A 14,950-nucleotide genomic window follows, 5' to 3' on the forward strand; every position below is an offset into this window, starting at 1 on the left:
TTTTTATCTGATCAGGTTATTGGTTTTGGAGTAAGCAGAATTATTTGTGTTCCTATGAAGATTTGCAGCAGGATGTTCTTCCTTTGTATGTTCATATTTTCTCTCAGAGCAAGAGGTCTCAGAATAAATTGTTCTTAGTTATTTCTGTTTCAGACAACTGAAGTAAGCATAACAGCATTCTTTCTGGTTTGCAGTTCTGGCATATTTCATATTATTCATTTATCTACAGATGTTTATGTTCAACATCTATTGGTTTCATTAAAGTAGACGTGCCCTCTTTCATCTAGGATACACTTTTTAGCAATTTGAAAAAAAAATGTCCAAGATTTATGGAGGAGCATATCCTTCTCTGCAGCCTTTGATCTTTGACCCTCACTGTAAAATGTTACCATACATACATGTCTCAACTGCAAATTTTCACCCCTTTTAAGCTTTAATGCAACTGTGAAATGGCATTTTGTGAAGATGTTTGTTCCTGCATTCATTAAGGTCACTGGCAGGCCCAGAGCAAGGTCTGGAAAGCTTTACACCATTAAGAGCATGTGAAATTAAGTGCACTGTTCCTTGATAAAAAATAAAAGGCTCGTGTAAAAAACATAACAATACTGAACAATGTAATTCTATTAAAGATACTATGTCTCAGCAACTTATTCATTACACCCTTATATTGATATTACATGTTTAGAAGAAGGAATTTATGAATGGCAAAATAGAGTTGTCAGTTCCATGCTTTGACTGAACGGCACACAGCAATGGGCTAAAGGTAGTCACATGCAGACTCTGAACCCCTGTGGTTTCAGGGCTGGCCAGAGGCTTCCTCAAACTTGGCATAACAGACTGGGACAGACAGCTCAGGCTCACAGGGGAGTGAAGCCTGCTTTTCATGAACCACTGTTCCTACAGTCTCAAATAAGGAGCTGCCTCCTCCCTCCAGCAGTCCCCCAGCTCAACAATATTTTTCAGCATGCCAAGAACTCTGGAATGCATCTGCCTCTTTGCCTCATGTTACTTAAACAGCCAAAAGCAGGCTGGAAAACTGGTCATATGTTTGTAAAACAGAGACAATAAACAAATAAAAATTATTTGCAAAGACAATGAATGATGAATAGTCAGTTGATTTGTAGGGCTTCCACTCTGCTTCATTAACCTGATAATCCCAGTTAAGGGCACTGATTCTTGTTCCACTTTTATTTTGCAGTTGTTCTTGGTGCTTTTGATTTTAAAGGAAACATTCTAGCTGCCTTCCTGCTTCTTGTTCTTTTAGTAAAATTAAAAAAATATACAACGGTAATAGTTCTGTTGGTCCTAATAATCACATTTTTAAAAATTAACTACAGCTAAAAATTATGGACGATTAAAATATATTGGAGTTAATTAAACTGTAGTTTTACAGCTCTTTAGGTAGAAGTAATCTACCCTTATTATTTCAATACTGAAAGGAACCATATCACAACCTCTGTGTTATCCCAGCAAAATCACTTCTTCAGAAAGACTCACAAACTGCAGACAAAAAAAAGGAGAGAGGAAGAGAGAGGAGGATTCAGCAGAAGAGCTGAGGTGTCCTAATCAGGGCATTGGCCCTGCCTTTTGCATCTGGCCACAGCTTGAGACAGTTTGCTTGACCCCTGCGAGGCAATGACTCTCACATTCATAATGAATTGGAACAACGATGGCCACAGTCACCCTTGGGAGAATTTGTTTCCGAAGTGTCAGAAGAATTTTAGGTGACTGGTGTTATTTAGAAAGGATATTTTCAAAAAAGTCACGCAGTGAATAGAGGCTACTAGAATGTTTCCAGCAGGTTTTCCTCCATAAATACGAACACTCAGCAGATGGTAGAATACTCCCTCCAGGGCTTTCATCATGGCCATTAGACGGAGGTGGGAAGGGAGTGGTTCTCAGAAGCTGTTTTACCTACCGGCTTGGTTTAGTGCTACGGCCATTTAAAATAACTGCATGTTGTAAGGTATCGCTGTATTTAAGAGGCAGATTCAAACACAGTTATTTAAACTTTCCGGATCAGCCCATTTAAAGTTCAGACCAGAAGACTGCATGCAACTGGACTGTTTTGAGCTGGCTTTACAAAGTACCGAGTGCTCGGGCTCCTCTCTCGCTACGCGTCAGGAGGGGCACTTGGAGGGCTGCGAGGCCGCGGGGCCGGAGCGGGGCAGGAGCGGGGCAGGAGCGGGGCCGGAGCGGGGCAGGAGCGGGGCCGGAGCGGGGCAGGAGCGGGGCAGGAGCGGGGCAGGAGCGGGGCCCCCGGGCCGGGCCGCGCTCCCCGCCGGGGGCAGCCGGCGCCACGTCAGCAGCGCGGGCCGGCCGCGCGCCCAGACAGGCGGCGCCGCGGCAGCGGGGGCGGGGGAACGCGTGCCCCGGCCCACCTGTTACCGCGGCCGCCATGACGTCACCCCCCCCCGCCGCTCCGCGCCGGTGACGCCACACCGCGCGCCCCAATCAGGGGCGGCCGTTGGGGGTGCGGCGGGCGCTCCGCCGGGCTGCGGGGCCAAGGTGCGGCGGGAGGGGGCGGTGTCCGCGGGGACGCGTCAGCCGCCGCCGCCGCCCTCGCCGCCGCGGGGTCCCTCCCCTCCCTCCGGCCGCCGGGTCCCCGCGGCATGAGGGGATCGTAGCGCCGCGGCCGCCTCCGCCATGAAGCGGAAGAGCTGGGCCGAGGCGCGGCGCCGCGCAGCCCCGCCGCCGCCCGCGCTGAAGAGGACGCGGGGCGCGGCGTCGCGGGCGGCGGGGGGCGAGGCGGAGCGGCGGCGGCAGCCGCCCCCCGCCGGTCTGGAGACCTGCCTGAGGATCGCGGGTGAGGGGGGTGTGCCGGGGGCGCGGGGGGCGGGGGTGTCCCGGTGTCCCGGCGCGGTGTCCCGTCCCGCCGGCGGTGGGCAGGAAAACTTGCCGTCGGTGCGATTCCCGGCGGCAGCCCGGGGCGCTCGGCAGGCGCTGCTGTCCAGGCGGTGGGCCGGTCAGTCCCCGAGCCCGGAGCTCTGGCGTGTCACTCAGCCAAGTGTTGTTGGGAACTGCGCCCCTCGTCCAGCGGGATAACTCGTCCTGCCGTGTCCCGGTAGCCCGAGCCGTACCCAGTCCCGATTGCCTCTCGCTGGCATTTTCTGCCTGCCAGAGAGAGTGAACGGAAAACAACGTTAAACGCGTTTCTAGCCGTTCAACACGTTGTGGGGTGGAAAAAAGTAGCATGTTTCTCCATGTATTGGGGGAATGTGTATATACGCACGCACGCACAAATATATCTGTATCTAATCTGTCTGTATCTATTATATATGGATACATGTATAGATAGATGCAGATATTTGTTTCTCCTGATGCCGTTATATCGGGCTTGCTGGCTAATGAGTAAAATAGTGGGCGAACGTCGCACCTCCCTTTGACATGCGAGTGCCAACAGCTTGTGCAGGCAGGATTGCTCAGTGTCCTCCCTCCTTTCCGTGACTCCAGGCTCCGAGCCGCGCTTTGTGTTGGCACATGAGTCTGCCGCTTTTAAGAAGCCTGTTGGATCACAGCCAGAAAATTCTGTGTTTAGGTTTGAGCTCCCCATCTGAAAGATGGGCTTGAGTTTAGTTTGCCTAAAGGCAAAAACAACAGCAAAAATTACTTTTTAAGTCATATGTCATAATCTCAGAATTTTAGTGTATTTACAACTTCTCATAAAAAGCAAGAACTATCCCTCCTGGCACATCTTTGTGAAGAGTGTGGAAAATATCTGTAGATAGAGCAAGCAAAAATATAAAGAGCAAACATGAAGAAAAGGCACCAATGTACCTTTTATTTCTGTGGTTAAAGCATGGTTCCTTATATTAACTAGTGTGTCTCCTACATAAGTGTATGTATAGAAAACCGTAAGATTTTGTTTTGAAAATTTGTCATAGCAACATAGAAAGAATGTAAACTGCCAAAGCGTACCGGATTCTTCTTTTTAAAAAGCTGTAATACTGTCAGCGAGTAAAATCCTAAATATTCCAGCCAAAAAAAATCAGCATTTTAGGCCTAATCGACACTGAGAAACATAATGGTGTACTTATCTACAGAACTCTAAAGCTCCAACAACTCCATGTGTGTTTTGTTTCTATTGCAGCAACTGTTCCTATAGGACATGATGGTAGTATGATTTTAAGGTCAGTTGTGGAAACCCCTCTTGTAACAGACAATGACTTTTTACTATCAAAGTGATTTTACTGCCAGTATTACCACGCAGCCCTGTCCAGCTCACATCTCCAGCAAACAGATCTCTGTAACCATTCTCATGAAGCAGTTGCTTTGACCTAGTAACGTGTGTCTGGCATCAACAAGCCCATTAAATTACTGTATTTTCTCCTTCAAGAAAGTGTTTACCTTTTTAAATTCAGTAGAGCACCTAGGCTTTGACCTGTGTTTTTTCAGTGGGATTTCACCATGTGCAGCAGTACCTAGTGTAGTAAATTTGATTAAAGTGCACTTTAATTAACTTTATTTTGATTAAAGTAAATTTGATTATTATGTTTAAGAATACTTCTTTTTTTTTGATCTTGCTGTGCACAGTGGCTGCTGTTTATTGTCCAGTTTCTAGTTCTGATTCAAATTATAGTCTAATGTTTAGTTTGCTGCTATGTCATACTTGTTTATTTAAAGAGAAATCTTAAAAGAATAAGCTAACAGGCTTACCTTTTTGTTCAGCTGTTTTAAAGTTCTGTCAAGGTTTGAAATAGCAGTTTTGCCTTCTCATAATGCAGTTTCGAGAAGCTAATTAATAGCTGTGTACTGGAGACAAAGCATAAGGTCTTATTCTCAAAAATGGACATACTGGTAAATATTTGAACCATTTTAAAGGCTGAGAGGTCTGTGTTAGCTTATCTGCTTAGAGAAACGGTGCCAAACTTATTAAAAACACCTCAGGCTACCCTTATTTTCATCTTTGCAAAAGACAGGAGCAGAACATAAACCAAAATTGCTATAAAGATTTATGGATCTTTGTTGTGTGATGTTACATTCACAGACGGCAAAGTTTCAAATCCATTCTAGGTATTTTATTCCCACAATACTTACAGTAATCATTGCACTTCCTTATTTTGTAATTAATTGTATGCATCAGCCATATATCACAATAACTATTAATCAGAACTGTCTAAATATTCTTGGTTACTTGTAAGACTAGTTCTGGAAAGCTGTCCTTTTAAAAAGTTGTTCATTTTAGTCTGTTAAGCTGCATGGTAAGCTTTATCATTTTCTCTTTGTCAACTAGTGCATGAGGCTTGCTGGTATGAATCCAATTTGCTGGAACTGAATGCATTTAGTCTGTTTATTAGAAGCATATTCCCATATCCTTCTGATCTCTGAGAGAAGTAATTTATATGATCTAAATAAAATTTAGCAGTGCTCTGTGAGACGCTTGGAAGCTGTTCATTTCCTTTCCTCAGCTCCTTTTCTTTCTCATTGCTCTTATTTTATAAAGAGCATTTTAAAGAAGATGTGGAATTATAATGCATAAACTTCAGGCAAAAGGTGTGGATTTCTCTCTCACCTTTTTTGTGTAGAAAATTCTAAAATTAAATAACTACAATAGCTAGATATGGAATTAAATTTTAAGTGATATAGTGTCATGGATAATTTCTTGGTGTTTGTTCTTCCTGTTGAATGTATACGCATTTTGTTTACAGAATTGAACATCTTAAAGGATGCTCTAAGCTACAGTGTACATACCTATTTTGTTTGTCTTCATTGAGAATAATTTTGCTTATATTGTCATTAGGAGTTGATAATTAAATATTCATTTTAATGTGGGTGAATTCATTTTAATGTGAATATTTTAATTAAAATATTCATTGATATGTGGGTTGTTTTGTTTGGTTTTGTATTGCAGTTTGTTATTTTTTTCAAACCATTAAGTTGTCTTTTTCCAGGAGTGCTGGACATTATAAACTTTGTGTACCCAATAGAAAACTATTTTTCTAGAATGCTAATGACACTTCTAATAATAATCATTAAGCTTCAAATATTTTGACTCTCAACATTTTCAATTCATTTTTATTATGCAGCTGTCTCAGTACAAAAACTGTGTTTACTCTTTTATCAATATGACCTCATTTACTTGTGAGTTTTCTCCAAAGCTAAGATTTTAAATACATGTTTAAGGCTTTTAGTGTCTAATCCAGCACTGAAAGTGCCTGAACATGTGCAGTCTTGTATGTCAGTCAAGAGCAGCAGAGTGGAAGCACTCTATGTAAGCGAAATAATAGTATCGATCAGTCATGACAGGGCACTGAAAATAAGGCTTTCATAGTTTTTTGTTTAAAAAAAAGTTCCTTTATCTTTTTAGTGTACTTTTATTTTCCTTTTCAGATTCCAGGCTGTTGTTCCAATTGGCAAGTCTATCATTAGCTGAATTTGAAATATCATAGTGATGATCACTTAATGAAATTTTTCAAGGATAGGAAGACTAAAAATCTTAAACAAATATGTTGAAGTTTTTTAAGTCAAACACAACAAAATTGTATATACCAACTCTGAATTCAGAAATACACTCCTCTTTGGTTACATTCCTGGTGATCAAAACAGACTAACACTGGGTTTTGTTGTACTGTCAGTCACTGAGTTTCTCATCTAGGACATCTATTTTACAATAGAACTGTGGAATTTCTGTTTGCATTAAGTAATGTTTGCTGATCATATGCAAGCTAGTCCTGCCACTAATGCCTATTTAATATTTAATTTAATAATTAATTAATAGTTGTCGCTTAAAATCATAGAATCACTTAGGTTGGAAGAAGCCTCTAAGATGATCAAGGCCAACTGTAATTCTTGAATTAATGAAGTTTCTTTCTTGAAGGCCTGTGCAGCCCAACCTGAGAAGCATCAGGCCTGTTGAGAGTAAAGGAAGGAGATTATTTTTTTCATCTCTAAATTCACATTAATGTGATTTTGAAGTGGTAGCTCTCAATTTTCTACACATCTATTTCCACAGAACGCTGTGGCTCTGATAAACAAGCAGAGTGCTTTTCCTTTTGTAACACTGCAATCAGCTTGGACAGTCTTGTGTGTGCTCACTTTAGTCTCTCTAGCTGAGTTACCAGCAGTAACTCAAATTAAATACCTGCAGTGACATCCGTGCTTATGTATTTTAACTGTTCTGTTATATAAGGCTGATAAAATTAAGTGTATTTGAAGTATATCTAAAATGCTGCAGCCATATCTCTTAATTGCAGAGCAGATGCAGCCTGTAAGGCCGTGAGCCCTACTCTGTCGTTCTTCTGAGAGATGATTAGAAAGGTCTGCTCTAGTTTGATAGTTTTAGGATGATTTTTTATCAGAAATTTGCAGGAATTAGGAAGTGCTCAAGTGCACTATATGTAAATGAAATACTAAAGAGCTAAAATTAGCAAAGGAAGTACGAAGATAATGAGAGGGAAGCCTTGCTCCTGGCAGTCCAAACCTTTGTAAAATCCTAGTGAAATCAAATGATCAGTGCTTGAGTGTATTTTATGTATAAACTTTCAATCCTGCAATCAGATCCTTAATGAAGGAATTCTCTTTTCTCTTAATTTCTGTTAAAAAAATCACAAAACGCTAATCCTTTATTAAATAGAACTTGGAATGTGTTTGGGAAAAAAAAACAGGTAAAAACAGACGTGGTGAGTAATACAGCATTTGTCAGATGCTGGACTGGTAAATCAGTAGAAGGGTAAATACACTTACAGGAAATTTCTTCATTCCAAAATCTGCCCATAGGAAACATGTTAAAAAGATGGAGCCTGCTGTTTACATAATAGGACTTAATTGTTAGCAGTGCATAGGAGTGGACAGCTTGTCAGGATATTGGCATTTGACTCACACTGCTCTTATTGTGAGGTACTTCTGTAAACTCATTAAACTCAAGTTTCTTTCAGGTGTTTTAAGAATAGCAACAATGAGCACAGTTCAGAGATACCAGAGCAGAACCATTGCCAATAGCAGTTCTGAAGGCCACATACACACTGCTTGCTCAAGATAGGAATTCTTATTTTTGCTGGACATTTTTGCAAGCTGCAGAAGCATTTCAGTAACAGTATGAGCACTGAGGATGCACGTGATTCTTTTATTCCAAATCTGGGTTTGGAGCAAAATGCTAAATTATTTTAGGTCTTTGACCTGTGCAAACTATATATATTTTCATTTTTGTCCTCCTTTTGTATTTGAAGATTTTGGATTGCTCTTTGCAAAGTACTTTTATATTTTCAAAAGTGATGTAAAGTTTCTTTGAAGAAGCTGAAATGCAAAAAGGTAAAAAGGTGGTGTTTGAGTACCCAAGGAACTCAGTTTGAGTACTACTGCCATTCTTCCCAGACTTTGATGTGGTTATTGTTTGTGTACAATGAAGAGGGAGAGCTCAGTCTAGTCAATAATTAGACTGGCACTTAAAGACAGATGCCATGGAGGGAAAAATTTTGGCTGCATATTCCTGCTCTTAACCCCCAGCAGGCTGGTTCAGTGAACTAACTCAGTAGATTTTTCCTTCTAAGGAACCTGGTGGCAGCTAGGCATTAAATCAGTTTAGAAGTGGTGTGAAATTATAGCTTGGGACTGCAGTGACATGTGTTTAATCTAGCAATGCCAGTTTAAATACAATCCCTAGATATCATGTCCTCTCAGTTCTCCTTTCTGCTTCCTCCCTTGCCCTTGGTTCTCCTGCATACATTAGCTGTCATTCTCAGAGTAGAGGGAAGGAAGTCAGCAAAGCAGCTTTTTACCTTGTTTTCCACTTTTCTTTTTTTTTCTTTTTTCTTGCTTTCTTTTTCCTTTTTTTTCTTTCTTCTCTCTTTTTTTTTTCTTTTTCCTTTTTTTCCCTTGTTTTTTTTTTGTTGTTTTTTTTTTTTTTTTTTTTTTTTTTTTAGTATTGCCCAGGGATACGTGTTACAGTTTCTAATTCATTCAAAGCCACCTTGACAGAGCTCAGTGATTAACACCGTGGTGGGGAGCTACCCGCAAAAGTCCACCCCAGGACTGCCTCTCTATGAAGCAGTTTTTGTCATAGCATATTTTGCACTCAGCTGAAGTATCAGTGCACTTGCTTCTCCACACATAATTCACTTTGTGGGCAATTTAGTCACTTCTTAAAAATGCACACATTTATCCTTTGACTTGCTCTTAGGGAATTATTTGGTAAGTGCTTGGAAGTACAGAAGCAGCACATTTAGTACTTGAAGTTGCTCTGCTACTGAATGGGTCTATTAGAAATTAATTAAGCAAGTTGGATGCCTTGCTTCTGCTAGAAAGTAAGGAGGTTGGTGCCTGAGTTGCTTAGGAGGTACTATACATCCCAATGTCCTGATCTGTACATGTTTAAGCCAAACCACTCACATTGGGCTGCTGTTCTGCTGAAAAAAGCATTAAGAAATCGTACTCTTTTTGGTGGACTTTTCTGCCCTCACCCTTGAGATCCTAGTGTATGTAGGTGAGCACTGAGCATGTGACTGTTGAAATATAGATATGGTAACTCCTTTCAGGGTGTACCTGGATATGTATTTTCAAGATACAGGTGATGATTTCTAAGTGGTGGTCATGTATGATGCTTTTTTGAAGCTTGAAGTGATTTTTTTTCCCCCTCTGCTGTATAAAAACTGACATACAGATTTTCCTCACCACAGATCATGTTTTGAAATAATACACGTGATCTGTTTTGATACTTACATAATATCTGTTCTAGGAAATTAATTTGAAAAAAAAAAGCTTTCCTTTTAGGTCTGAATTTTAATTCAAATACTTTATGATGATATTTTCTCAGCAGGAGGAAGACAAGTATTGCAGTGGTGCTGCAAGCCTCAATTTTTATTGACCAATTACCCCAAGCACAGCAATTTATAGCAGGAGCACAGTCAGTGTTTAAAGTTCACTGGGGCTTCAGCTTCCCCGGCCATAAAAATAATTTATATCTATGTGAATACCACTGGTATTTTTTTCCCCTCAGCTTAACAAAGGAAGCCAGGGCAAGTACAAGATGTCTCCTGCCTGCAGACACACAGGCTTTGAAGGGGCAGCTGGGATAGGGATGAGAATTCAGTTGGAGATGTCCAGGTGGGGCTTGGCTGGTGCTCCCATGGGCATCATGTTGGATACCTCCCGAGTCTGTTACCTGCAGGCTTTAATTTGTATGGCACTACTGTCAAAATCATGGCTTTGCAGAAAGGAGTGCCTGTGTTTGGTGTGAGTGTGCTTCACCATTTAGTTTAATGTAGGGATTTGTGCTTTAGTCTGAGGGGTGGTGTGTGTGCATTGGTATTTGGAGTGGAACCAAACCTGATAAAGGAGGTGTCTGCTGTGTGTGTGGGTGCAAGTCAGGCTCCTGCTATTTTGCAAAATCATCAAACAAGGAACACTTTGGGAAAGAACACTAAAGAGCTGTGGATTATGGGAATGCTGCTGAGCAAAAAGCCTCAATCTTTGTGTGCCTTGTTTGTTTAACACTGGAGAAATAATAATACCTAATTTAATACTTAAAAGAAGCTTTTCTTCACTCTAAACCATTTAATGTTGTCCCATTGACAAGTAATACTTCAGAGTTTCAGCAGAAAATCATTATGTTTATAAAAGCTTCCAATTTTCTTGCATTTCAGATCGCCTTTATTTTGCAATTCTCTACCAAAAACCAAAGAGTGGAGCTGCAAATACCCATTATTTCTGCATAGATGATGAACTTGTGTATGAGAAGTAAGTACCAAGTTAGGGTTTTTTACCTTTTTGACAGAAATAAATTAGTCAGAACAACAGCAGTGAGGAATTAGTCTCCTTGGAGAATTAATTCCATGAGTTTGGTCTTCTAAGACTTCGTGCCATGATGATTTATAGGCTTTTGAAGGGTTTCTTGCTTTCCCATCAGGATTTCTTAAAAACATCTTCAAAGCAGAAGCTTTCATTGTACCCATTCTTGTTCGAAGACACAGAAACATGATACAGCCATATAAATTTAGAAGTGCACATTGTACTGCCAGACTAAAAGGGGTGTCTTTGGTTCCTCATGTATTAAGTGGAATGTCTGAACTTCCTAGAATCAGACAAGAAAATGGTAAAGTCAATTCAAGCCTTTATGAGCTGACAATGGATATATTATTTCCCCTGTAGTGAACAGTGTTTGTCTTTTACATGATGTGGAATGTTGCTAATTCTTCAAATAGTTTTGATCAAGGGCATGCTTGCTGGTTTTTAATACACTAATAAATCTTTATTCTCTGTGTTCACTTTTCTCTAGCACAAGTTGCCTTCTTTTAAAGTAAAGCTTATGAGGTCCTCTTTAAATAGAGTTTAAAAACTTTTGTCATAGAGTGATACAGTAGCAAGAAATAGTTCTTAAAGTCTGGGGTATTGGTTTCAAATGGTGCTGTGTGTAAAATAAAAAAAATGTAGTCCATGTTTAAGATGACAAAACATTTCCTCCAACAAAACAGTATGTATTTATGTAAGAGAGCATGCTTGTTTTTAGAATGATGTACGTATATCACATGTATATACTATTACAACTTTGTGTGTCTTGTTTAAAAAAAAGGTATTTACTGGGGTCATGTACAAGTTTTCTCATTTCTTCTAACAGTTTCTATGCAGACTTTGGACCACTCAATCTGGCAATGGTCTACAGATACTGCTGCAAGCTAAATAGGAAATTAAAGGTAATACTTGGGTTTTGATTCAAAAACCAATTATTACTGGCTTTTTAAAAAGCAAAAACAAATAGGCCAACATTTCTTTTGTAGCTATTGTTCAGTTGCTTTCCTGTTTTCCTAACCCAGCTGAATTCTGAATATGAATGCTATATTTTAGTGAGGTGAATTTAGGGAGGAGGAGGATCAGGGTGGAAAACTCACTTATAAAACTCACTTATTTATTCACTCACTCACTTACAGAAGATACACAACTGTGGCAGTAACTATTGTTAAGCTTCTAGAAGATCAGTTGCTGAATTAATACAGCCTCTTATATAGGAAAAGCTTTTTTCCTGGATTTCTGTCCTATTGACAATCTGACAGTATTGAGTGAGCTTGAAGGTGTAGTGCTATGTTTTTATTTGAAATTATTTTTGTTTGACTTGGCCTTCTCTTCTGATGCTGACATTCTTCAATTATGAACAACATTTGATATTTAGTAGCATTGATAGCATTGGCCTGAAGGAGGCTGCTCTGCTTGTACTGCAGATTATTTTCTCTTACAGGAGCTGAGTAATTTTTGGGATTGGGCTCTTGATAAAGCAGAGTGTGTTTAAAACAGATTTCTTAAATTAATTAACACAACTTACTACAAATTAGTTCACCTTTAGTAGATGCTGGAGTATAAAACCTGTTTGGCAGATAAAAAAGCTTATTTTTGTTAATGTCAATCATGGTTTGCCTCTTCAAAACTACTCAGATCTTTAAACTGCCACTGAACTGTGAGAAGTAGGAAATATACAGCACATAATAGAATAAGAGGGTATTTTTTTTTTCATTCCTTGATGTCTGTCGCAGATAATAGTTTGTAGAATTCAGACTTGTTTTATTATTCTTCAGGTTGTAGAAGCAATTGACACCCATGGGTGTGATGTTGCTGCTCGGTTCCTACAGGGGCACTAGTAGAATTGTCTCTGGCTAAGCCTGAGATAAACCTGTTTAGTGGTCCGGGCTGGGAGGTGGGAAACTCCCACGTGGGTAACTGTGTTCATTAGAGATGAGATTCTCTGATTTTTGTATATTGGATGCTCTGAAGCAACAAAATAGTTGCTTCTATGTACATGCTTTCCATGTCTTGTGTCTGACATGTTAGGCTTTCTGAGAACATATTTCTGCTACTGATCTGATGTTTTGTCTTGAATGCATTGAATCTGGTATCTTGAAGAGGTAACATTGCTATTTAAATGCATAAAATGACATTTTATGATAGCTTAGCAGTTGATCAAAGTGGGCAGTTTCAAGCACATCAGAATTCATTTCAAGGGCTAGTTAGGGGATAACAGCCACCTGATGTGTGTGTCCTTTCTATTGAAAATACCATTCCACCCACATTCTAAGATACATAGAGAAACTGTATGCCAAGCCAAGAAGACACCTAAAAAAAGTAGTTATGATAAAGTTTAGAAATAATTTCAAAATATTTTAATCTAAGCATGGTTCTGATCCTTAGAAACAAATACTAGTGGATTTATCTACATTTGAGTTTGAAAAATGAACAAAACGGTGTAACTCTGATTTTAAAATTTTTACAACTTTAATATACTTGTGTTACTTCTGAGAATGCCTCTTTCTGTTCTCATAAATGGCTATCTCTTACATAAGGCTTGAAGTAAAAAACGCAAGCTAAAAGTATGAATGCATTTAAGAAGAAAAACAAAGTATTTCAGTAATTTCTATCAAAAATTATTTTGGCTGGATACTGGGGAAAATACTGGAAAAATTTAGGTAGGGATGCAATGCAGTTTTCCAAAGCTTCTGAGGGACTACTCCACAGTCTTTTTGGTTCTCTGACTACCGCTGGATGAAAGGAGGTAAACAAACTCTTGCATTTCTCTGATTTTATAAAAGAAGGTATAAAAGGTCTAAAATGAAAAATCATGATCTTGTTCATTTCTTGATACAGTCATTTTCATTGATAAGGAAGAAAATAATTCATTATACTGGCTTTGATCAGAAAAAGCAAGCAAACGCTGCATTCCTCATAGGCTCCTACGCAGTAAGTATTTAAATTTTTACAACAGCTGCTGATTGTGTTAATTTTTTATACTCAATTTTTAGAAGAGCAAGATAAAAACAGTACTTTCCTCTTGAATAATCATCCTACTAATGTAATTATAGTAGTGAAGCATATAATAAGGGAGTTTCTAAGGTCCAGAATATATGTTAGTGAAGTTGTATGATTTCATTTTTTTTCCTTCCTACTGCCATTTTTGTTCTTAAGAAATAAGAGCATTGCCAGAAAAAAAAAAACCAGTTTTAATAATTTCATTTGGAAAAGATCATTGCTTCTTGAAGTTTTGCCTCTCCCCAACCACCCAACCTCTTTTCTTTTTTTATAATAGAAACATAGTATTTTGCTTGAAGTATAATGTATCATTTGCCCAGTGCATGTGTAAATGAATCACTCCTTCCCAGCTGCTTCTTCTCTAGTACAAAGTAATCTCTTCCATTAATATGGGAGAAGCAGTGAGAATGTATGATAGGTTTAGAGCCTGTCTAAAACCTGGGAAGATACAAAGTGGCTGAGAAGGTACTAAGCCAAATCTGTGGCGGCAGAGGAGTAAAGGGCTGACTTTATATCACAACTGCATGTGTTTGGTACGCAGAAATGTAGTCAAGAAATAAAATGTTGAATTCTTCAGGCTGTAAGCTGTGATACACCATATTCAGGTTCTGTTTTGACTTTTAAAACATCTTGGTTGTAACCATTTCTCTTGTTTACTGAGTAATAAAATGAAATAAGAAGCTGTGCACTTTTTGATGTTGGAGATTTGAGAGATTGGTTCATGTAGCCTTAGGTTGTTCCTATTTATTGGCTGCAAAGGCTACACAGTACTTTCTGTGATGCAGGCAGTCTCCTTGCTGCCTCTCTGCATCATGCAGGATGTCCACTTTCTGTTCCCTGGGGTTTCTCTGTTGTCTATATTCTATAGCACTTCTTACAAATTGAGAACTAAATTTCAAAACATGTCACTCTTGGTATTTGAATTGGGAATGTTGTTGTAGTCCTGTGCAATCTTAAACTGCATGGAGACTGGAAATATGAGTAATTAGGCTTGTTTGCTGTTAAGGAATTATGTTGACAAAACAGCTGCAGCTTTTAGGAAATATGTGTTGTAGTAGCACTGTGTGGCACAGCAGCTGACATTCTGAGCAGAATTTTGGTACAGAAGATTAACTAATGGCAAAACAATCTAATAGGAAAAAAACTGTGGTTCACTATGCAAAAGTATACAGAAAACCTGAAATAAATCTTACTTTTGATCACCTGGTAGCCCTACCATGTCACAATA

General features: G+C 39.4%; 1 protein-coding gene across 3 annotated transcripts in view; it reads left to right on the forward strand.

The window, feature by feature from the left end:
- Window positions 1-2,646: 2,646 nt before the first annotated feature.
- The window catches only part of CDC14B (cell division cycle 14B), a 44,098-nt gene continuing 31,794 nt past the window's right edge, over window positions 2,647-14,950 (forward strand). The window contains exons 1-4 of one of the 3 annotated variants that reach the window (XM_058044223.1): window positions 2,647-2,806; window positions 10,578-10,671; window positions 11,549-11,624; window positions 13,561-13,653. In XM_058044223.1, the coding sequence (XP_057900206.1) occupies window positions 2,647-2,806; window positions 10,578-10,671; window positions 11,549-11,624; window positions 13,561-13,653 (423 nt within the window). Of the gene's footprint in view, window positions 2,807-10,577; window positions 10,672-11,548; window positions 11,625-13,560; window positions 13,654-14,950 lie in introns of those variants that run through there. The other 2 variants (XM_058044222.1, XM_058044224.1) reach the window with 2 other exon arrangements.

The sequence above is a fragment of the Melospiza georgiana genome, chromosome Z (assembly GCF_028018845.1).
Source record: "Melospiza georgiana isolate bMelGeo1 chromosome Z, bMelGeo1.pri, whole genome shotgun sequence".
NCBI lineage: Eukaryota > Metazoa > Chordata > Aves > Passeriformes > Passerellidae > Melospiza > Melospiza georgiana.